At 43.0% G+C, this 22,539-nt stretch overlaps 1 protein-coding gene across 7 annotated transcripts in view; it reads right to left on the bottom strand.

Annotated features, from left to right (window-relative positions):
* Nucleotides 1-22,539, bottom strand: part of APBA1 (amyloid beta precursor protein binding family A member 1) — a 97,118-nt gene that overhangs the window by 5,060 nt on the left and 69,519 nt on the right. For 4 of the 7 annotated variants that reach the window (XM_053408824.1, XM_053408825.1, XM_053408822.1 and 1 more), the window contains 11 exons: nucleotides 19,822-19,923; nucleotides 17,150-17,189; nucleotides 12,307-12,452; nucleotides 9,856-9,888; nucleotides 8,011-8,097; nucleotides 7,414-7,446; nucleotides 7,137-7,322; nucleotides 5,450-5,629; nucleotides 4,607-4,819; nucleotides 3,248-3,367; nucleotides 1,842-1,982 (listed from right to left, as the gene is read on the bottom strand). In XM_053408824.1, coding sequence (XP_053264799.1) covers nucleotides 1,842-1,982; nucleotides 3,248-3,367; nucleotides 4,607-4,819; nucleotides 5,450-5,629; nucleotides 7,137-7,322; nucleotides 7,414-7,446; nucleotides 8,011-8,097; nucleotides 9,856-9,888; nucleotides 12,307-12,452; nucleotides 17,150-17,189; nucleotides 19,822-19,923 — 1,281 coding nt within the window. The remainder of the gene's footprint in view (nucleotides 1-1,841; nucleotides 1,983-3,247; nucleotides 3,368-4,606; nucleotides 4,820-5,449; nucleotides 5,630-7,136; nucleotides 7,323-7,413; nucleotides 7,447-8,010; nucleotides 8,098-9,855; nucleotides 9,889-12,306; nucleotides 12,453-17,149; nucleotides 17,190-19,821; nucleotides 19,924-22,539) is intronic. The other 3 variants (XM_053408828.1, XM_053408826.1, XM_053408829.1) reach the window with 3 other exon arrangements.

The following is a 22,539-nucleotide window of genomic DNA, read 5'->3' as shown; positions in this document are numbered from 1 at the left end:
AGAGATCCAGCAGAACTAGGAAACAGCTTTCACCTTTGTCTCTTGCCCGCCGGAGATCATCGACCAGTGCAACCAAAGCAGTTTCAATCCCATGATGAGGCCTAAATCCCAACTAGAAGGGATCCAAATGGTCCACATCCTCCAAGCATGCTTGGAGTTCTTCAGCAACCACCCACTCAATCACCTTGCCCAAGAATGGAAGATTTGAGACTGGGCAATAGCTGGCCATATTGGCCAGGTCTAAAGATGTTTTTTTTAAGAAGCTGTTTAATGACAGCCTCTTTCAGCGGGTCTAGGAAGGCTCCCTCGCAGAGGGAAGCATTCACCACCCTGCGAAGCCCATTAACTAGACCAGGTTTCCTCAACCTCAGCCCTCCAGATTGTTTTGGCCTACAATTCCCAAGATCCCTAGCTAGCAGGACCAGTGGTCAGGGATGATGGGAATTGTAGTCTCAAAACATCTGTAGGGCCGAGGTTGAGGAAGCCAGGCCTAGACCTTCCCGGCTCGCTTTTATGAGCCAGGATGGGCAAGGATCAAGGAGACAGGTGGTTGGTTTCACTTGTCCAAACAGCCTGTCCACATCCTGGGAGGTAACAGATTGGAATTGATCCCACGCAACTTGACTAGACAGGACTCTAGTACTCTCCCACCCTGGCCCAGCTCTCACGGTGGAGTCTACCTCTTTCCAAATCTGAGTGACTTTATCTGCAGAAAAACTTTGCAAAATTGTTACCAGGCCCCGATGGCAAAGGTGGTTCTGTTAAATTGCGAACCACCTTAAAGAGTGTCCTGCTACTATTTTCTGCAGATGCAATAGAGGCGGTGAAGAAAGTCCTCTTTGCTATCGCTATCGCCACTTGGTAGGCTCGATGTTGAGCTCTAACCTGTGTCCAGTCCGATTCAAAATGGGTTTTCTGCCACTGGCGCTCTAGCCGTCTCAGCGATTGTTTCATCGCCCTCAGCTCCAGGGAAAACCATGGGCTGTCTTGGCTCCATGCAATCGGAGTGGACGCTTCAGAGCCAGACAGTCGATAGTCCTGGTTAACTCCACATTCCAGCGGGCCACCAGGGAACCAGTTGAAAGGCCATCAACATGGGATAAAGCATCCCCTACCACTCTCTGGAAACCATTTGGTTCCATTAAGTGGCAGGGGGGCAGATGATCTGAATTGGTCCTACCTCCCTGCAGAGGGGAAGGGTCGCAGAGAAGTCCAGTTGCACCAGGAAGTGATCTGAGCATGGCACTAGAGAGCTGGACCAGGGAGAGCCAAATGAAATGCCTTCTCAGTGAAAAAGCTCACTAGGTTTGTTAACTTAGGTCTAGCATTAAGAAGCACCATGAGCCCTGGAAGCAAACGCCTTGCCTGCTGGGCCCCTGCTGCCACTTGCCCTTTCTTCACTGGCTGGAAGGGACCAGAGCAGGTACTCAATGCCTGACACCTGTAGGGTAATTAGGAGGGCCACTTGGCTCTGACTGGAGTGCAGAAGGCCCTTGGCTTCCATTCAGCTGATTGCGGCATCATGTGTTCCTGTGAGGTAAGCCAGAATGGTGGAGGATCTTGAGGGAAGGAAGCCAAGGGCTCACCTGAGCCCTGAGCCCAGTGCCTTACCCCTTAGCCCAACATATCTAATCAATTTGATGTGAAGATAAGCCCCAAGTTGCTGGAAGGAAAAAAGAAAACATACAGAGGTAAATGTTTGTACAACTAGATCCATGGCCATTCAATGTACTTCCTGAGAAAGCCACACACAGCAGGAAGGGCTGACCTGCCCACACCTGTGATCTCCTTTGGTGCCAAAATGGCCGGGGGGGGGGGGAGTGAAAATTGCCAGCTCCTACCTCACCAACAGCATTTGAAAGAATGTGAACAATCTTTTCATGAGGTGTTGCTACAACACTTTGCCCATTTATTTCAATGATTCGGTGACCCACTCGTACGCCTCCTCGCTCTGCAATGCCTCCTCGCATAAGGCTACAGATCTGGAAAGAGAAGATGCAAAAGAATGACAGCACACCATGTGAGGCCCTGGAACCATGAAAAGGCAGGAGCTGCCATTAGACCAACGTTGAATTCACACATCAGACATTAAAAACTTCCCTAAACAGGGCTGCCTTTAGATGCCTTCTAAAAGTCAGGTATTTGTTTATTTCCTTGACATCTGATGGGAGGGCGTTCTACAGGATGGGCGCCACTACCGAGAAGGCCCTTTGCCTGGTTCCTAATACAGTGGTACCTCAGGTTAAGTACTTAATTCGTTCTGGAGGTCCGTTCTTAATCTGAAACTGTTCTTAACCTGAAGCACCACTTTAGCTAATGGGGCATCCTGCTGCCGCCGCGCCGCCGGAGCACAATTTCTGTTCTCATCCTGAAGCAAAGTTCTTAACCTGAAGCAATATTTCTGGGTTAGCGGAGTCTGTAACCTAAGGTACCACTGTACTATTCAGTATTAGGGATGATATTTACAGAATCACTAGCAGTTTCAGTGTTATCCCGGCACCCTGAACTTACTCCTCACTAACTACAGCCACACCCTCACACGTCAACAGATTTCAGCTGCCATGTTTCTGGCTTTACCAATTAAATATGGGAATATTTCTACCACATATCCCGCTGCTGGAAAAGCAACAATGTGCACTCTGCAATCCCCTTCAGTTACACTACCCCAATCCACAAGCAATATTATTAACATCTCAATTTCTATTATTTAATTACTAGATATTATTCCTTCAATCAATGATAATAATTATATTTTTTTATTTATTTATACCCCACCCATCTGGATGGGTTTCCCCAGGCACTCGGTAGCTTATAGAATATATAAAATATAATAAAGCATCAAACATTAAAAGCTTCCTTAAACAGGACTGCCTTCAGATGTCTTCTAAAAGTCTGGTAGTTGTTTTTCTCTTTGACATCTGACGGGAAGGCGTTCCACAGGGCGGGCACCACTACCAAGAAGGCCCTCTGCCTGGTTCCCTGTAACTTGGCTTCTCGGAGCAAGGGAACCGCCAGAAGAACCTTGGAGCTGGACCTCGGTGTCCGGGCAGAACAATGGGGGTAGAGACACTCCTTCATTCATTTGCTTAACTATCAGGTCCTTAATGTTTATGCAGATAATAATGCTTTGGCTAAAATTCAATACACTTGTATATTAAGTGCTTTTGAAATCAACTTCCTTTTTTATTAAAGAAAATATCAATAGAGCTAGGTTTATAAACAGTTAAGAATGTCAAATGCTACTTACAATGCCATTCTGAACACTGAAGCCAAGTTGATATCTGAGGTCTGGTCTTCTGATAAGGACAGTGGTTACTGGAGGGCATCTGACTATATTCAGCTTAACTCTAGCCTGGTTTTTCAACCCCTTGAAAACAATATGGCAAATAAAATTTAAAATTAATCTTAATTTGTGCTGGAACATTACACTTTAGTTCAACTCGATGTGCACTATGGTACCATTTGCTCCATCATCACAATTTAAGAACATGCACAGCAGAAATACAAGCTCATGTTACAGAACTTGAATGATAACTAATGCAAAGAGTAGTCACACAATAAAGTGTAGCTACACAACTTCATCCAAGAAAAGTTGCTGCAGTGGGAAGGGATTCAGCCACACAGGAGTGGCTCCCACAGCACTTTGGAAAAATTGGAATTTACTTTAAGCTACTTCATTTCATAGAATTGTAGAGCTGGAAGGGACTCCAAGAGTCATCTAGCCCACCCTCTGCAGTGTAGGAATCTCAGCTGAAACACCCAGGACAGATGGCCATCCAATCTCTGCTTGTTAATCAAGCAAAGATACATGCACATAGATGTGGGAAGACAAGAAAGTAAATAAAACTACAACTCTGACAGTAGGAAAAGGCTATTCAGCAGCCATCTGGTGTGCAAAGACACACAAGGTTGCAAGAGATTTTCATTCTGTTTTATAGCTTCCACATTTGGGGTGGTTGGTTGGCTTTATTTATACATGGAAAAGCACCAGACAATCCAGACCCAAACATCGGCTGTGCTGCATATGCCCACCCCTTCGCCTTCCCAGTCAGAAAATGTCCCAAGGTTCTGTATATACATGCAGTGCTTCCACAAAGAATCAGAAAAGGCCAGCTGAGCTTCTAGCAAGTGCCCCATGGCACATTATGCTTTTGTTTTTAAAAAAGTCTGAGAGTTCATATATTTCATTTTGATGACAGCTATCCTATAAGCCGTAAGTTGGTACTGGGTGGTGTGAGAAAAATGACTGACATGTATGGGCTGGAAAGCAGATTTGATTAACATGTAAAATACCTGGGCCATGGTACCCCTGAACAGGTAATGGCGATCCCAAATGCAGAAGGTATTTTCCATCTGGATGGAAACTAACAGCTAATGTCTATGCATTAATTGGTCACAACACCCATTTGCACACAGGCTCCTCTGGGTCATCCTTTCATGCTCTAGAATGTCATCATCTTAACAGCTTGCTTTCATGGTGCAAGGCTTTCCACGTGTGACCACACCAAAGCATCATCCTACTTTAACCTGCCAAGGAGCCAACAGCCTTCTTCCCTGCTACACCCACAGTCAGGTGCCCTTTCGAGACTAAGTCTATTTTCTGTACCTTTATGATACTCTGACAGGTAGAGAGTGGTAGGCCAACCAAACTGGTCCCGTTGATGGACATGATTTGGTCCCCTATGTTCAGCTTCCCCGATTTCTCAGCTGGTCCTCCATGCATCATATTTGCAATGATAACAGTAGGCAAGATGGATCCCCATCCGGACTCTACAATTACAACACCCAGAATTTCTCCCTTCTGCTTCTCAATGAAAACCTGGATTAGGAGAACAAAAAACGAGAACAACCTGAAACCTTTCTCCTCTATGAAACCTACAGAATAAATGAAACTGCCTTCAAGCAACTAAATCAGTGAAGGCATCTGGAAGATTTACATCAATAAAAATATGTATAACATTATTATCTGTGCAACAGTGGAGTGGAATAAAGCAAAGGAACTCAGCAGGATTATTATTATGGGTTTAAATGACTACGAATTACATCTTCATAAAGTTATTTTTCTACAAAGTTTAGCACTGTATCTCTCAAGCCACTTTCAGACATAGTGTTTTTGAAACGAGCTCTTGCAACCCCATGTTACAACTACATAAGTGAAAATTCTGAATGCATTAACACTGCAGGCCAAATATTTGAAAGCTGTTCCTTAAAAAAAAAAAATACATGGCAGCTGGTAATCAATTCAATCTTGATAAATTTAGCACTATCCTAAAAATATAGAAAAGTGGGGTGTGAGAGGAGGAAAGACTGGCTGCTGATATCCCACGAGTGGAGAAGCAGGGACAGAAGTCATTCTTGAGGAACTCCAATGGCTGTATAATTGTTACTAGAATTGGGCTGCTCAGGGGGTTATCAGCTCAATGGCTTTGTTATTAGAATGGGTACATACATCTTTGCAATTTTCAGACTTTGAGAAGTGGATCAGGTCATCATTGTACATGTCTTGGGTGTTGAGCAGGTCACTGTATTCCTTCTGGCTCAGGTCTTCTGGATTTATCCCATTGGCCCTCAAGAATTCCTGGTAGGCCACACTAAATGCCTGACCTATGGACTGTGCAATTAGCTGTGCCTGTAGCAGTTGCCAAAGGGGAGGGGGAATGAAACAGGAACAAAATCAGACATACCAAATTAGTTCACAAAATCAAGTGGAAGCTGGAAAAGCTTTAGAAATGATGCAACTACAGAACACACATCAAAACGATTCTTTTTTATTAGTGGTTGCTGAATCATTTGGCTCACTAAGGGCCATGAGGTGGGCAAAATATAGTGAGGGCCATCATAAAAATTAGCCTCTTGTTCCTCACTTGCCTAGGGTCTCCTCAAGTACATCACTGCATAAGAGAAAAAGATGATTCCTAATTTGGGTCATACTTGCAGTTTGTGTTTCTGGGTCTGCTCTGTATTCTTACCAGTTCTTATTCTCACCAACTCATACCCCAAGAGTAGTCTGGATGGCACCTTCCAAATGTCATGGAACAGGGGTCGGCGAACTACGGCCCAGGGGCTGGATGCGGCCCACCAGGCTCGTAAATCTGGCCTGCGGACCCTGCTGCCCGCTCAGTCAGTCCCTGCACTGGGCTAAATCGCCGTGGCATTTCCTTGAAAAGAAGCCAAGGATGCCTCGCTGCACAGGGACTGACTTCTGCGATGCTGACGCAGCTTCGGATTGGCTGCAGGAAGTTCCCGCAGCCAATCCAAAGCCTCAGCGCCTGTGCGCTTAGGTAAACCCGGCGCAGCCATGGACGGAGAGGCCGGCGGGCGGGGGGTCTGGGCCACGCCATGGGCATCGTGGTGGGTGTGTCACAGGGCTTCGGCAGGAGCTTGGCGCCCATCTCGGCGCTGCTGCTGGTGGCGAGCTCAGTGGCAGCACTGGAGCAGCTGGAGGGCAAGATGCGTGCCGCCTGCTCGGCGCTCTGCGTGCGCAGCCTGCCTGCCAACCTGGCCTCGGACAATGGGCCGCAGCGTGTGGTGCACACTGCCTGGGAGCTCTGAGGACGGGCCAATGGAGCGGCTGCTGCTCGTCAACAACGCCAGTGAGCGGGCGTCATTGAGATGCGCTCCTGAGTGCGTGCAGAGTGTTCCTCCTCCAGGTTCGGAGGCTGCTGTGGGACCGGCCTGCAGGTATTTATATTTTTCTAAATATAGTCCGGCCCCCCACAAGGTCTGAGGGACAGTTGACTGGCCCCCTGATCAAAAAGTTTGCTGACCCCTGTCATGGACTATAACTTCAGCCCCAGCCATCATGGCCAATGGTCAGGGATGATGGGAGTTGTGGTCTACCAACATCTGGAGGGCACCACAATGACTGCCTGTCCTGAAAGAAAGGAAGCCTTTGTTCTTCCTCTCTTTGCTCTCTTCCTCTGTTGTCATTGTTTCCATCTCAACCCATATCCAGCTGGGATCATCTGGGTCAGCTCTCCCCATCTGGCTGGTCATTCCAGTCATCAGTCACTGCCCACTCCCCAGATGACTGAAGGAGAGCCTTCTCTTGCACTGTGATCAGTAGTGGTTGCATTTGAAAGTGAGAGGAACAACTCTTTGCTCATTTTCAATGCAGAAACAATAAAGCTCCTTACATCCTCAGATTCAAAGACATGGCAGATCATTTTATACTGTCTCTTCCCATCCTGGGAGGGATGAGATGCCTCCACATTATCCTGGGAATTAGATCTTGGCATTCGCCTGCGAGCCATCAAGACGACTATATTCCCAATATCTGCAATGTAGGAAATGGTCCTCAGAGGATGATCCATCATGGTTTCCTAGAGAAGACAAACCCTTCCATTAGTGTTCTTTAGCACTAACACATAAGAATTTAAAAAACATTGGCATTCAGTGCACACAAACACTTACGTTTTCCACATTAAAGGGAATTTTCATCACCTCCTAAAAGCAAAGAACAGTAGAAGTTCCCACTTGCAAGATCTCGAATTGCAGCAGTATGAGGTCAGGATATCTATACCTCTTTGCAGAAGGCATAAGCTTGTCTGATTTTGGACTACAGCAATCTAGCAGTACTTTTCAGTTATATTTGTAGCCCTATGCTCCCTCCCCCATAATACTTATTTAAACCTAAAATGCTAGAAGGCGTTTACAAATCTAGCATTTTATTCTTCCTTGTCAAACTGATATTTCTCGGCATAACTTTTATTTTTGACATTTCTTAGAGTAAGCATCTGCAAAAATATTTAGCTCATAAAAGTGGAGAAATAACCTTTGTGAAATGAATGACAAAAATAAAACAAAACTATGTTGATAGCTCCTTTTATAAAACATTCAGGGTGCAATGATCTTCCTGCCTCACTTCACCCCCTAATAAATGATCTAAAACATGCTACCTTCAGGTTAATAAAAGGAACAAATGCAAATAAATACAGTATATGGGTGATGAATCAATGATGATAAGACAACACTGTCTTATCTTGATAAAGTGATGGGTATTTGCTGTACCTGAGTGTCTGCATTCAGCACTTTTATTCTCTGCGTTGAGATGAAGAGGTCAACTTCTGTCATGGGCTGAGATTCACCTTCAGGGGCCTGCAATTAAGGTCAGAGTTAATCAGCAACAGCAACAACAAACAAGCACTTGAGGTGAATCCGTGAACAGAACTGTTAGATCACAATTCAAAAAAGCCTTAGGACACAGTCATCAGAAGAGCAATGCAACATGTAGCGTTAAGATAGCAGAAGCTAATGGTATGCATAGAGGTACAGAAGCTGTCTATAGGGGTACGAAATGTGAGTTACGAGCTCAAGTCAGTACTGTGCACAAAAGTGTTAATTCCCTACAAATCTCTTGCCCATTATCCCTGTTCCTTTCAGGGGAAGCTAGACTTGCGCTCTTGCACATATCCCTCCTCCTCTTTCCCACACATAGAAAGAAAGTACTGTGATGTTCACTGCCATAACTGGGAGCTCCCTGAGCCTATGAAGTGATCAAGAGGTGCTTAGTGGGTTCAAGGAGAGCCTGAGTATACACAAGCCTCTGGTATTTGTCTTGATTGTTAACTTCCGAATGTTGCAAGAATGTCCTTGACCGGCAGTGGGGGGAACTCTATAATCCCATCTGTTAGAGAAGGAGTAGTCAGCATGGTGCCCTCAAGATGTTATGGGAGTCCAACTCCCATAAGAGCTGCCAGCCAACACAGCCTATAGTTAGGCAGGATGGGACCATGTTGGTTAGCTCTCTATTACAGAGTGGTTATTTAACAGAGTTAAGGAAGATGGCATAGAGAAGAAATGGACAAGGATATATACAGTGACCTTTTCTCAATGGCAGCCTTTTTATATTTGAATAATAATTTTGCATTAGGAAAATTTGGAACTTTTGTATATATCTATTTATAAATTGTATTTAATAAGTGAATGAATGAATAACCTTGTCCTCAGTACCCCAGAAGAATGGGACAAGAGAGGGGAGGGCAAGGTAATGACCCCAAAGTGCCCAGCTCTTCTCTCCTTTGATGATTATACAAATGGGGTCCTCTTATTGTATTCTGAGACAGTCCAAAAACACTCCTTTTCACACGTGCCAGTTTACATTTTTCCCCACTCATGGTTGTTCTGGCAAAAAGAGCAAGTCACAAAGCCTGCAAAAATGGAAAAAATGGAAAACGAAAACACCCAACACACCCCAAAGATCAGAGTCTGTGATGTATAATACAGGAATGTATAATGCAGTTCTGGTAGAAGAGTCCTTGTGGTCACCAGAGGCTAAACGGCTAGGAGCACAATTTCGTACAGTAAAAATTGGCAAAATTTTTAGAAAAGCACCTAAAAAATCCATTTAAATCCCACAATGATTTGTATTTAGTAATCTTAGTATAGTATATAATTTTATGTCTATAAAGGTTTGGGGTTTTTTGCATCCAGCAATTTAATAACCTCCATGAAATCAAACGAAACTACCGTTTAAACACAAGCTGAAATGCACAGTTTTAGAAGCATACCATTTGATATATTTAAAACCTTTCTCAGTCAGCTCTCTAGTTGGAAGATAGTTTTGGGAAAAGCCTATTTTCCATTTAATTAAACCTTTCCATTACCCTACTTTGCATTACCCTACTAACATGAAATGGCTAATGGTAAACAACAAAGAGTAAACCATGCTACTGGTTATTTGAAAAATGTCAATTTATATGGGGCTTCAAACAAATTGTAAGAAAAGGTTTGCTGGATACAGAATTTTTTAAAATAAAAATGTGAAAATCAAAAGTAAGAAATGCAAAAACAAAACAACAAAACAACAAAAACAAAAAACAGGAAAAACATCAAGCTGATGAGTTTGTACTGCACCTTCTTTCTGCTTTTGGCTAATTTCTGGGCCATCTGCTTAGCATGTAATAAACAGAGACAGGAGAATAGTTAGAGAGGTACTTTCAGAGACTCCAAGTCAAGTAGGGATCTAGAACATCAGGACTATGACTGCCATCTAGCCAAATTAAGTTCTGCTTCATAATTCAAATTTCACACAGGAGAGTAAAGTTTTATAAAATAACCCTGTACATAGACACCAGTCGAGAGAGGAAGGCAGACAGACAGACAAAGGAAAACATTTTGCCCAATAACTTAAAAAAAAAGACTAGCTGTCTTAAAGGAGAATCTACTGTTGAGAGAGAAATAATTCTGCTAAAGAGCAAATTCAGCTGTTGCTACTGAATACATATGAAACATCATTTCTTAAATCCACAAGAGAAAAGTAATCCAGCCCTGGGACTCCAATCCAGCCAAACTCCATCCAATCCTAAACCTGGTACTAGAACTCAATGTAAACAAATGAGTCTTATTTTTGTGGAGGCTGCTTGAAAACATCCTCAGCCAGATGGTTTGCCATGTAGATCCTTGGCCTCCACTTCCAAGGAGAAGCAGATGCTCACCCTTCAGGTTGCCCCCTGCTCTACACACACAGAGTCGTTGTCCTGCAGAGGATGTTGCAAGCCACCTCCACTGGGCAGCTGCACTGTAAACCAGCCTTTGGGCAACTGACAAATGGCTATTCTACTGGAGGGCCACAGCTAATGAGCTCCTGAGCCCCCACAGCTTCCTGGTGGCAATTGGCATGAGCATGGCAGATTTTTTTAAAAATCGTCCCCCTCCAGATGAGCAGCACTGCTAGGAAATGGTGTGCCTCTGTCAACTCCTATACTGGGTCTTCGATGTGTATGTACTAAAGGATCACACCATATGGAGGATGCCTACGACCAAGACCAACCGTCTAGGATTCCAGGTGTTATGTACTGTATGAATGGCTAGCAGCCATTTGGGCCCCCAAGGAGATGTTTTGACACAAAACTGACTTGAAAACTGATCAGAGGGACGTGGCACAAAGCGGCTATCTCCCAAACCATGTCCATCAACCCTCCACACAGAGACTTAGGTGCCACACTAACAAAAATATTGAGAATTCATTCCAGATCTTTCACAAAAGTTGATTTTTGTTTGTTTGTGTGGCAGGAATTTTTTCTTTGGGGGGGGGGGTTTACATTATTTCAGAATACTAACTGAACAATGATAACATGTGAATGCATGCCAAAAAAATCCAGAAAATATCAGCAGCTCTACTGCTACAAATGGTCAACACAGAAACCCTGAATGTGGAGCTGAGGCATAATCTAGGAGGAGTGATTGTACAGATGGCTGGAAAGAACACAAAGATGTGGGTCTAGACAGAAGTATTTCTGTTGTGTTCCTTCCATGCTGTGCTCTAGAGACACACACTTCTTTGGGGAATGGCCATTCTGAGGCACCAAACAGAAGACTGAACAATCTCAATGAACCAAGCTGGTGCAGTGACCCCCTCCTGACACCAGTACTGTTGCTGCCCACCTCTGCTGGGCCAGAGGGGAAGGACAAGGTCAGGAACACCCAGCACCCTTGCTGTGAAGGTGGTAAAGGCTTCAATGAACCACTAAGGGGCCAGAACCATCCAGGCCTCCCCAGCCACTCAATGTGCCAGGGGCTGAGGCACAGGGGGAGCAGTGCTCTCAGTTACTGGCACCAAGATAACAGTTTTGGCAGTTTGTGCTGGATAATACACAGGATGGATTTAAAATACTATTAAAATACATTTTTAAAAATACAAAATATACTGTACGTATCTATACTTCTTATAAATTCTGTGTTTATGTCAGATATCTACCAGAAAATACACAAAATGCCATTTAAAACTTCTTCAATCTTACCAGCACATTTTTGAAAAGGCTGCATAGATTCAACTTAGCACTACTGTATATCAGTATTTTTTTCCTCCCTGCATAGTAAATCCTCAATACCCATTCCATGGTCATCATGTTCGTGTGAGCATTCTTCTTGGGCTTGATCACAATGCAATATATGTTAAAACAGCAAGACGGTGTATTCAGTCTCCCAAACCATCCTTCCTTCACCCTCCAACCCACTGCACCCCCCACAGGCCTCTCCAAACTATTCGGAAGTCGGCCTACAGGGCTGAACACTGTGGATGGGTTGGATAATCTGTGCCTAGAATAACGGTAGAAATATTAATTTTCCTCCAGAGACTCCTTTTGTTCAGATTTTAAGGATTATGTAATAACGCCCACTGCTGTATGATGTCACCCGCAGAGCATGAAAACAACTTATTATATATGAAAAAATGACCTGGCAAATTTTGGGGTCCAAACACAAATTACTACTAGAGTGCATTTCAGAAGGGATTTTAGGCATGCACCATTCCTAGATTCAGCTTTGACTCTTCCACAGAGACAGACAGTAAGAAAGATTCCTCACCTTGATTCGGCTCACAGCTTCCTGAGCCTGCATCATCCTCACATTCTTTGACGGAGTTTTGTCTGAAAGAAGCTGAGTAGAGCCAAGGTAATTGGCAGCAAATATGATTCCATCAATTAAATCTTCAGGATCACAGGGTCCAGGAACTACAGGATGGAAAAATTGAATTACTGAGCAAAATTATGCTGCTAATGGGAAAGAGAGAGAACACTCCACTGCCAGAAGCAAAGGCTTTGGACTGGTTGAAATTCATCATGATAGCAAAAGATCAGATACAATGAGAGGAGACAAAGAGTGACCTGCCTCTCTGTCACAGAGACAGCACTTGATAATCCAACCTGACTCTTACATTTGCTCATTCAGTCGAAACAAAAGTTCACCCTGAAGCAAAATAATCTCAATGGATTTTTCTCTTTCCTTGTCAGAAAGGCACAAAGCACTGGCTTGGCCCCAGCCCCACCTACAACCAGGGTTATATAACATCAGATAGGCTAAAAACAAGGTGCAAAATGACACACAGCTGAAAATGCAGCTTTCTGTGCATGTGCAGAAGCACTTTCTGGTGTCAATGAGGCAGCACAGGCTGGGTTTCTCTGCAGCCACCCATTTGCTGAGCAATTATGGCTTTACCAACAGAAGCTCTGCCCAGCTTCTTTGTGGAAGCAATGTCTCCTTTCCCCAGATATCACCTGCATCTTTCCAAGGGTTTCTCTGCAATAACGAAGGCTAGACGCTGATATGTACCCAGCAAAGACAACCCTAGAAAGAAAACATTAACCTAGACCCACACCCTGCCCCAAATACAGTGGAGACTGGTCCGTGCCAGTGAATGTAAAACTGCCCCACCAACCTCAGGCTAGGCCCCCCCCTGACCTGCCTTACAACCGGTCCAGGGAGAGTCATATTGGTGTTGCCCTTGTAGAACACAGGAGGAGGAGGAGGAGGAGGGGAAACTAAAATTAATTGGCTCTCGCTCCACTTAGCAGAGGGACTTCTTCCCTACAAGTCCCAGCAGCTGCCCCTGACCAAATAGCTCTCAACTCAGGAGATCCTAAAAGGTATCCATAACCTGTTAAAAAACTACCTTAGCCTTAACTCAGTTTAGCTGGACTAACTACAAGTCTATGACTAGCTCCTAAAATTATTTGACAGATGATTTGTTTTTTGTGTTAAATTAACTGGCTTGTTCCTACAAAGTACATACAGTTTTGCACATGACAGCAACACAGTGTACTTATACCCTCCTTTGGACAGAATATTCCAGCTTAGCCATATAGTCCTTGTGCAGGGAAAAGAAAATACATCAGTCTGGCTAACAAATGACACAGCTTGATCTGCAGGCCAATGAGATCTTCTTTGCTTCCACTGCCCCCAGAGGAAAAAAGGGTACATTATAACTCAAATATGAGAAGAATCAAAAGAAAGGATATGCATGTGTGTGAGAGATAACTGTGGGACTTCTGTATTCACTTTCCACTTTAGGTGTTCCCACTGCCAATAACCCAGTGTTACAAGCTGTGCAGAAGTACAGTCACAAAAAGAGAAAACAAATGTTATCATTGTTCTCTCCCATGCAGGTTTCAGATTCTAGCCTTTTCTGGCATTCCAAGCCAGATCTTCAACAGAATACAACTTCTCTCTTTGAGAATAGATTTACAATTAGGTTGAGCACTCTAAATCATAGTCTACTTTTTTTTGAAAACTAAAAAGCAGATTTGGAAAAGCACAGCATAACAAATGATAGGCTCAAGGACATCTTTGAAAGCAGGAATTCAAATTGGAAACCTGGCTTATTGTAAATCATGTTTGTGCTTTAAATGTTCAACGCCCTTGCTCAGATTGTATGAATCATAGAACTGTAGAGTTGGAAGGGACCCAAGGGTCATCTAGTCCAACCCTCTGCAATGCAGGAATCTCAGCTGAAACCTCCAAGGAAGGAGGGTCCACAACTTCCCGAGGGAGACAATTCAACTATCAAACAGCTCTTACAGTCAGAAAATTCTTCCTGTTTAGTTGCAATTTCCTCCTTGTAATTTGAAGCCATTGATTCGAGCCCTACCCTTCAGAGCAGGAGAAAACAAGCTTGTTCCCTCTTCTATGTGACAGCCCTTGAGATAGTGGAAGATGGCTCTCATATCTCCTCCCAGTCTCCTCTTTTCCAGGCTAAACATACCCAGCTCCTTCAAGCGCTCCTCGTAGGGCTTGGTTTCCAGACCCTTGACCATCTTGGTTGCCCTCCTCTGCACACCTTCCAGCTTGTCAACATCCTTCTTAAATTGTGGTGCCCAGAATTGGACACAGTATTCTAGGTGTGGTCTGAGCAAGACAGAATAGAGTGGGACTATTACTTCCCTTGATCTCGGCACTAGACTTCTGTTGATGCAGCCTAGAATAGCATTAGTTTTTTTGCTGCTACTTCACACTGTTGACATGTTAAGCTTGTGGTCCACCAAAATCCCTAGATCCTTTTCACATGTATGGCTAGTAAGCCAGGTGTCCCCCATCCTATATTTGTGTATCTGGTTCTTTCTGTCCAAGTGCAGAGCCTTACATTTGACCTTACTGAAATTTATTTTGTTAGTTTGGGCTCACTTCTCCAACCTGTTAAGGTCATTTTAAATTTTGATTCTGTCTTCTGCAGAATTAGCCACCCCTCCCAGTTTGGCGTTATCTGCAAATTTGATGAGCATCCCCTCAATTCCTTCATCCAAGTCATTTATAAAAGCATTGAACAACAATGGACCCAGGACAGAACCCTGTGGCACCCCCCCTGCCACTCCTTGCCAGGATGGCAAGGAACCATGAATGAGTACTCTTTGAGTTCTGTCAGTTAACCAGCTACAAATCCAACCAAAAATCTTAAAAAATGATTTATGCTGAAAAATGTAAAAGCATAGAGTGTGTAATAGATAATTCCACAATACAAGAAGAATTTGTGGGGGTTGAGACAAAACACTGTCAACTGAAAAACAACAACCATCAATAAACAAATTAGTATTCAATAAAACATAATTTTAATGATGCAATCCGTTAACCAATTCAGCTGCATGCACACAATTATAAATAGTCCATAACTTAGTCCAATACTATCCATGTTTCCAGTGGGTTTAATGGGATTTATTTGTTGCTAAGGACATTATAGGTCTGCAACCTAAGGCAATTTAATGTTCACAGAGGATATATCTTCGGGCAATAGTAGAGACATCAGAATATAAAGAATAATGTTCTCAACAAAAGTCAGAATTGAACAGTGTTGGACTAAGACTGATCCAACCTCCACTAAGCCAAGACTCTTACACCAGGGGCAGACACTCTCCACATAACCTAGCTCACAGGGTTTTGGAGGGTTTGAGAAGACCCAGGTACGCTCTCCTAAGCTCTCTGAGGAAAGGTAGGATATAAATGTAATAACTAAATAAATTTTAATGTACCTAAACCAGGGGTGGGCTAACCTGTTGTTGGACATCAAGTTCTATCAACCCCAATCAGCATGGCCAACAGTCAGGGAAGATGGGAGCAATATTTGGAGGGCCAAAGGTTAGCCAACCTTTGGTTAAACAAAATACAAATTTACGTACTCATTAAGTAGTTTACTGGTTACTGGTTTACTGGTTGTGCAACCGAAGGCTAATATTCAGGTGACCATTAACATCGGCATATAAAAGCCCCCAGAGAGCTTGTTTGCACAAGACATTAGGACAGAATCGAGCATATAGTCAAAAGCATGCAGACAACATTATTGTCACTATTAGTTTTAATTGTGATTATTAATATTCACAAACAAAACTGCCTGAAAATGCTTTTAGGCCCCAATCCATGTTGGACATAGTGCACCAACACAAGCATGTTAGCAAACTGGATGTATTAACCCCAAATCCAAGTGGTGTCCTGGCCCTTCCAGAAGGGCTCCCAGTGGAGGGAGGGACGAAGAGCCATTTCTGCTTATTCCCCCTCCCTCCTTGCAGTTTCCAGCACAGCAAAACAATTGATTCCAGAGAGTTGGGAGCCCTTCAAAACAGCCTGGTGTGTCGAAGGGGGTACAGGAAGCTTGGAGCAGGGAGGGGAAGAGGAAGAAATTTGCAAAATGTGGCTCTCGCCTTGTCTTCCATTAGCAGATGCCCTCACTGAATTGAATGCCCTTCTGTAACTGAAAAGCTGCCCAGGGGATGTAAGCTGAGGGTCATTGGGTCATCTTCCTCTGGCTGAATTTGGCCTGGAGGCAACGAGAAGCTGAACCCAATGCAAGGCTTAAAAGAGGAGGTGGGGTTTCTCTTAGAGGTGGCCCACATGGACCAAGGTAGACATGAGTCTGACCGTGGCGTACAAGGATTTTACTTTACGAAATAGCAGCCCTAGGACTACAGCATGGGAGAAGACACTTTTTTAAAAAAAAGAACTTCGCCCATGCCATTGTCCCTACATGGAGGACTCTGAATTATCATTGTCATCCAGACAGACATCAATGAGGGCTTTTCTCCTGAGGCAAATATCAGTTGCAGTGTGTAGGGAGAGATCCAGTTTGTGACTACAGTAGGAGCAAAAGGAACAAGCTATGCTAGAACCTTCTCCCTGGTGTACCCGGGTTGTCTTTCTTAAACTTGCAAGTTTTGTTTCTAACGTGACAAAGCCTCTCCACTGAGTGCTGGCAAAAGCAGTAGAGGCCCTACATTCTGCTCTGTGTGCAGAGAACAAGCACTTGAGAAAGTTGTTCTCCCTGGAGAACAAGCACTTGAGAAAGTTACTAAACAGATTGTGTGAATGGATTAACACCTGTTTTTAACTCACATTGCACTTATATGAAAAGGTTTTAAAACTTAAAGAGAGAGAGATTTTGATAGCTTACCTTCAACATAGGTTGGGAAAGAAGCCAAGCTTTTTCTTGACTGTAATTAAGACAAACAGGATATCAAACTAAGCTAAGCATGCTGAGGTATGCATTAAAAAGCCTTTCATGCAGAACTGGCAAAGTTATTCATCACACACTGACAGTTGTTACCCGATCTCTGTGGACAGCCTAGTAAGAAATATGTATACATATTTCAAAGGATCGGTTAATTATTAAGAAGTTATCCTAGAGTGTAGTCTAGACCATTAGCATCAATAAAGCATTTCCAGGCTGCATTTCCTACGAATGACAGATTTTTAAAGTTCCAAAGATGTCACAAACATTTATCATGTCATGAACAGAAACAAAAAAACTAAAGAGCTCTAGACTCTGGCAATGTCTTCAGGGTCTTAGGCTTACATTTATGTGAAAGAACTTCTTAGTAATCTCACTCATTGCTGAAGTTTAGATAAACTGGTAGTTTTAAGGTAAAAATTAATCCACTTTGATTGAACACAAACAATCCCTAAACACACAAAGTAACATAATGGGACTTCCAAGTAAATACAGCAAATGTTCAAAATCCATAAAATACAATAAAACTGAAGCTACAGTTTGATTAGGTCCTATAGAACAGCATATTGGAACAAGAAAATAACTAGTAAAGAGAAAAATGTCAAATAGAAGTATCAATTACTACCAAATAACGGAAGACCTCTTGCTGACAAGACACTTTCAGGAAATTAAGTACTGGTGTGAGATTGTGACATTTATTTCCACCAGGGAACCTGCTTCTGCAGCCATCTGATCTATTGCAATGCCTCTATTTTTGATACTCCGACTCCAATATCCTTTTAAATAATTCATCCAATTGCCATGAGCAGATTAAAGTGGTTTATCTTCTGGATTCAAGTAGGCAGAGATAATAAAGCAGCAGAACAACAAAGAGCATTTCTGAGAAAAGCTTAGTGGTATAAAATACACAGCCTTCAATTAACTGATATAAAAGCTTTACTATTATTATAGCTATCATTATTACTATAAATCTTGATTCCTTCCTTCAGAGAGAGTAGTTTTTACAAATATCTATTATCCTTCAGAACAAATATTTGTTACAAATACATTTGTGTAATCTCCTGACTGATACTCCCTCCATTTAGGCATTTGGCTTTATAGAAAAAAATCTGTGCAGAAGCAAAACATTTCATATCTCACTAAATGGCTGGAGGAAGGAGGAGAGAGAGAGTACATGATACATTTTGAGAGTAACTTCATACTGGCACATTCCTTAACACGATAAGTGTCAGCCTGCCCTGAGAAACTGTGATTGGTATTTTTTAACTAAAAATTATTCTTAAGAAAGCTATTTCCCCAAATGGACAGAATAACTGTGCGCAGTTATTCAGATTATAGCTCTTAGGTTTGGCTGACACTGTTATATCCTTCAGATTTCAGGAAAAGAGCAAATATGTCCAAATGCCTGGAAATTTTGAGAGGGAAGTACCACAACTTTAACATCTTGGTCAGCTGAGCCTGAGGGTGGGACATCTGCATTTCCACTTTTAGAAGAGAGATTCCTGAGGTTCATGTCTCCATAGTGTGTCCAGGCAGGTGAAGTCCTGCAGGGCTCCCCAAGCTGCGAATGTCTGCCCCGCGCGAGGGGCGCTCTGCTTAAGAGCGCCCCTCGTGCGGGGCAGCAGGCTGCTATCCGCAGCCTAGGCAGCCCTGCGGGAACTCTTCTGAAGGCTGGCGGGGGAGAAGGGCTTTTCTTCCCACCGCCAGCCTTCAGAGCAGCCTTCTGAATGTTGGCGGTGGGGAGGAAAACCTTCCTGCCACCACAAGTCTTCAAGACAGGTCCGGGAACAGAGGAGAAGCCCTGCGCGCCTTCCCCTCTGTTCCTGGACCTGTCCTGAAGGCTTGCGGTGGGAGGAGGGCTTTCTTCCCCACCGCCAACATTCAGAATGCTGTTCTGAATGTTGGCGGTGGGGAGGAAAAACCCTCCTCCCACCGCAAGCCCCGGGAACAGAGGAGAAGCGCTGCGCACCTTCTCCTCTGTTCCCGGACCTCCCACCGCAAGCCTTCAGGACAGGTCCGGGAACAGAGGAGAAGGCGCGCTGCGCTTCCCCGCTGTCCCCGGAGATTTCCCTATGGGCTTTCGTCTTGCGAAGCAAGCCCATAGGGAAATTTGTCTTGCGAAGCCACTAAAAATCGGAAAACCCTTTCGTCTTGCGGGTTTTTTGTTTAGCGAGGCATTCGTCTTGCGGGGCACCACTGTACTATGGAAATTGGACTCTGCTTTGAGGAAAGACATTTGGAAAGTATTGTGGCAATTCTCATTTCTCCCCTGAGGAAGGTGCTGCTGTCTGTTAAAAAAGAACTGTGGGAATATCTCTAATATACTAAATTTAGGAATAGTTATCAGTGATTCCAGCAGTGCTTACATCCAAGACCTCCAGTCTATTAAACATAACACTACCTAATAAAAGCTGCATTCCTAAATCAGATTGGATTCAAATTTCCTGGTGAATACATGTATTGCAGACTGCAGCCTAAATCTAAAAAGCTTATTGCTTACTATAAATAAATCATTTTTTAAAAGATTGTTTAATGCACCGAACACAATTAAGGAGTCCTAAATTTGGGGAACATTTCCAGTAAAACTACTGCTTTTAAAAAGACTTGTACTTTACCTCCTTCTTGGTGGGTGTTTCTGCTGTTCCACAGACATCTTGGTGATGCTGCAGACCTGATGATTCAGCGCCTCGTGGGGAAGATGAATCAGGAGATGGAGACTAGACAGAGAAAAGATACACAATGAAATAAAATGCTGACAGAACAATAAATGGTATTTGTTGCTTTGAGATTGAGGACTGGGCAAAGGGTTCCAGCAAAATTAAACATGCAGCATTTCATGGTATTATATTCAGATTTATATTTTCTTAGAAGCAAGTCCTATTAATTTTAAGTCTGCATAAATGTAAATAATTAAATTATTGTTGAACCACTAATTGGGGGGGGGGAGCTGCAGATATGGGCAAAAGACAATGCAAGAAAACTGCACATTAATAAGTACATTAGGAAAAAAGTACATTAGTAAGAAGTGGGACATATGATTTTCAACCCCCCTGTAGTGAGTTTTGGCTTAATACTGCTGATGAATATGTAATTAAGCAGCAAATTAAACTAAAGCCCATGACTGAGGCAACAACAAATCCAGACATTAAAACCCTCCCAAGTCATGCCTGAGAGAAAGCTGTTTATCAGGCTGTTTGTATAAACAGCACTTTTGTGGCTGGATATCTTTATCTTCTTTAAATCTTTACTTCTGGTCAAGTTCAATAGAAAGTAAAATCAGAGAGCCAAGCTTACATTGAAAATATGAGGACAACCATGTAATACAAAACTGAGTTCTAGTTTATACAATGTAATCAGAAGTAAAAGGTAAAAAAAGTAAAGGACCCCATAGACAGTTAAGTCCCAGCAAAGGTGACTACGGGGTGCAGCGCTCAGTGTAATCAGAAGTATGGAAGCAGAGAAAGATTTTTGAAAATTATTACTATTAGTATTTAAAGCCTTTTTATCTTGCTCTTTGGTTGGGGGAAAGAACTCTGACAGCAGCTTACAAATATCAATAAAACAACAGAAATTACATTTATAAGTGACAAATCAAACCAACTTGGTTCTTATTTCTTTTATCATGCAGAGTCCCAAGCGGCAGCCAGGACATTTTCCAGGCTGCAGCTCTTCTCCTCTTTCCCCTTGCCCCATCTCGTGTCCCTCCCACCCCCCAGTCAAGGGGGCAAGCCCCTTGGGAACAATTCAGAGGAACCAAGCACTTCTTGGCGATGCAGAGAAGCCCCTTGAACCCACTCTCAAAACCTCCAGGGCTTGGTTTGTTGAGCTCTGCTGAAGCCACGGGGATTTCCTGGCTAGCCAGCACCAGCGCTGCCGCAGCTGTGCCAGAGGCTGAAGGACGGCTGGCAGGAGCCTGCTCACACAAGACATCTTTGGAGCAAAGGCCTTGTCTGGGGACCAGCTGCTGCCGACCTCTAAACACAGGAGGAGGCGAGTCTGTCCTCCCCTCCCACCAAACACTGCTTTTTCAGAAAAATGGGGGAAAGTTCCCCTCCCGTGTCCATTGCAGTTCATCTTACTTCCCTCTTGCCAATGCCTTCTTTCTATTTGCTAAAAGAAAAGCCGGAGGAGAGAGTGCTGAAGAGATCTGTATCACTCCATAAGTTTGCAGCGACTAACCAAAAGTGACAACAGGACAAAATAAATGTGGTTACACATTGTGAAAAGCAAACTCTCCCTCCACAGTCACTTAAAAATCTCACAAATAGCAGTTCTCTACAACCTGCAACCATTTTAAAAAAATACACCACAGGTGCAGAGTTTTATTTTTAAAAAATTATTCTGTTCTTCTGTATCATTCACAATATTATAGAACAACAGCTATATTCAGTAACAAGGGCTGTATTCTTCGCAACTATGTTGCTTGGATTTCTAATGCAGTATCCTTTGTACACTGCAGCCTTTGCATCAGAAAAATGAATATTAAGCACCACTTGAATATACTTATTGTTCATAACTAAAAAAATTCAAAAATATTCTGTTTTTCCTATCATAATTGTTATTATGGTAAGAACCAAAACACCAGAACAGATCCAAATTTCAAAAGAAAATATCCAAGATGCTTCTGGATGCTCCTACATCATCCATACATAGAAATGTCAGAGCAACACAACATTAACCTTATTAAAAGTTTGGAATTGTGCAGACAGAACACCTTCAGGGGTTAAGTAAAAAAACCTAAATTGACAGTTACTCTCTTGCTACAATTCACTTACCATTCTCCTAAGATACTCAGCCTGATACATCCAAAAATTCTCCATTTTGATTTTGCTGCCGTTCTGCTCAACTTCAGAGTTGTCTGCTAATTGCTAACAATCAAGTGCCACCAAATTACTTTTTCCAGTGGTGTTATGTGCCTGGAACTTGAAATTGAAGCCTGTAACAAGAGATGCTGCTAGTATCCTATCTATGTAGATTAATCTTATTTGATACTGAATGGTTGTCAAACACCCATACATAAGAAGGTCATTCTCCCTTAGCAAGCAGCTATTCCTTTCATTTATTGCCTTGAAGACATACATTTCTAGCAGAATTGCAGTACTATTGGTATCTTCTGAATAATAAATGATATTAATGTACAGTTAGGTGGTTAAAGTACAAAGATTTTTTTTAAAAGCAAGCATAATTTAAGAGCTATTATAGTTATACAATTCCCCCCCCCCAGAAAAAAGTTTATAACTGAAAGTAAAGCATAATTATAATTGGACCTGAAGTTACCATAATAATGACTAGAGAGTCTCATTGTTTCCCCTCAAAGTTTGACTACGTCTAGA

Source organism: Podarcis raffonei, chromosome 11, assembly GCF_027172205.1.
Source record: "Podarcis raffonei isolate rPodRaf1 chromosome 11, rPodRaf1.pri, whole genome shotgun sequence".
NCBI classification, from domain to species: domain Eukaryota; kingdom Metazoa; phylum Chordata; class Lepidosauria; order Squamata; family Lacertidae; genus Podarcis; species Podarcis raffonei.
This window is presented reverse-complemented; position numbering and strand designations above follow the sequence as displayed.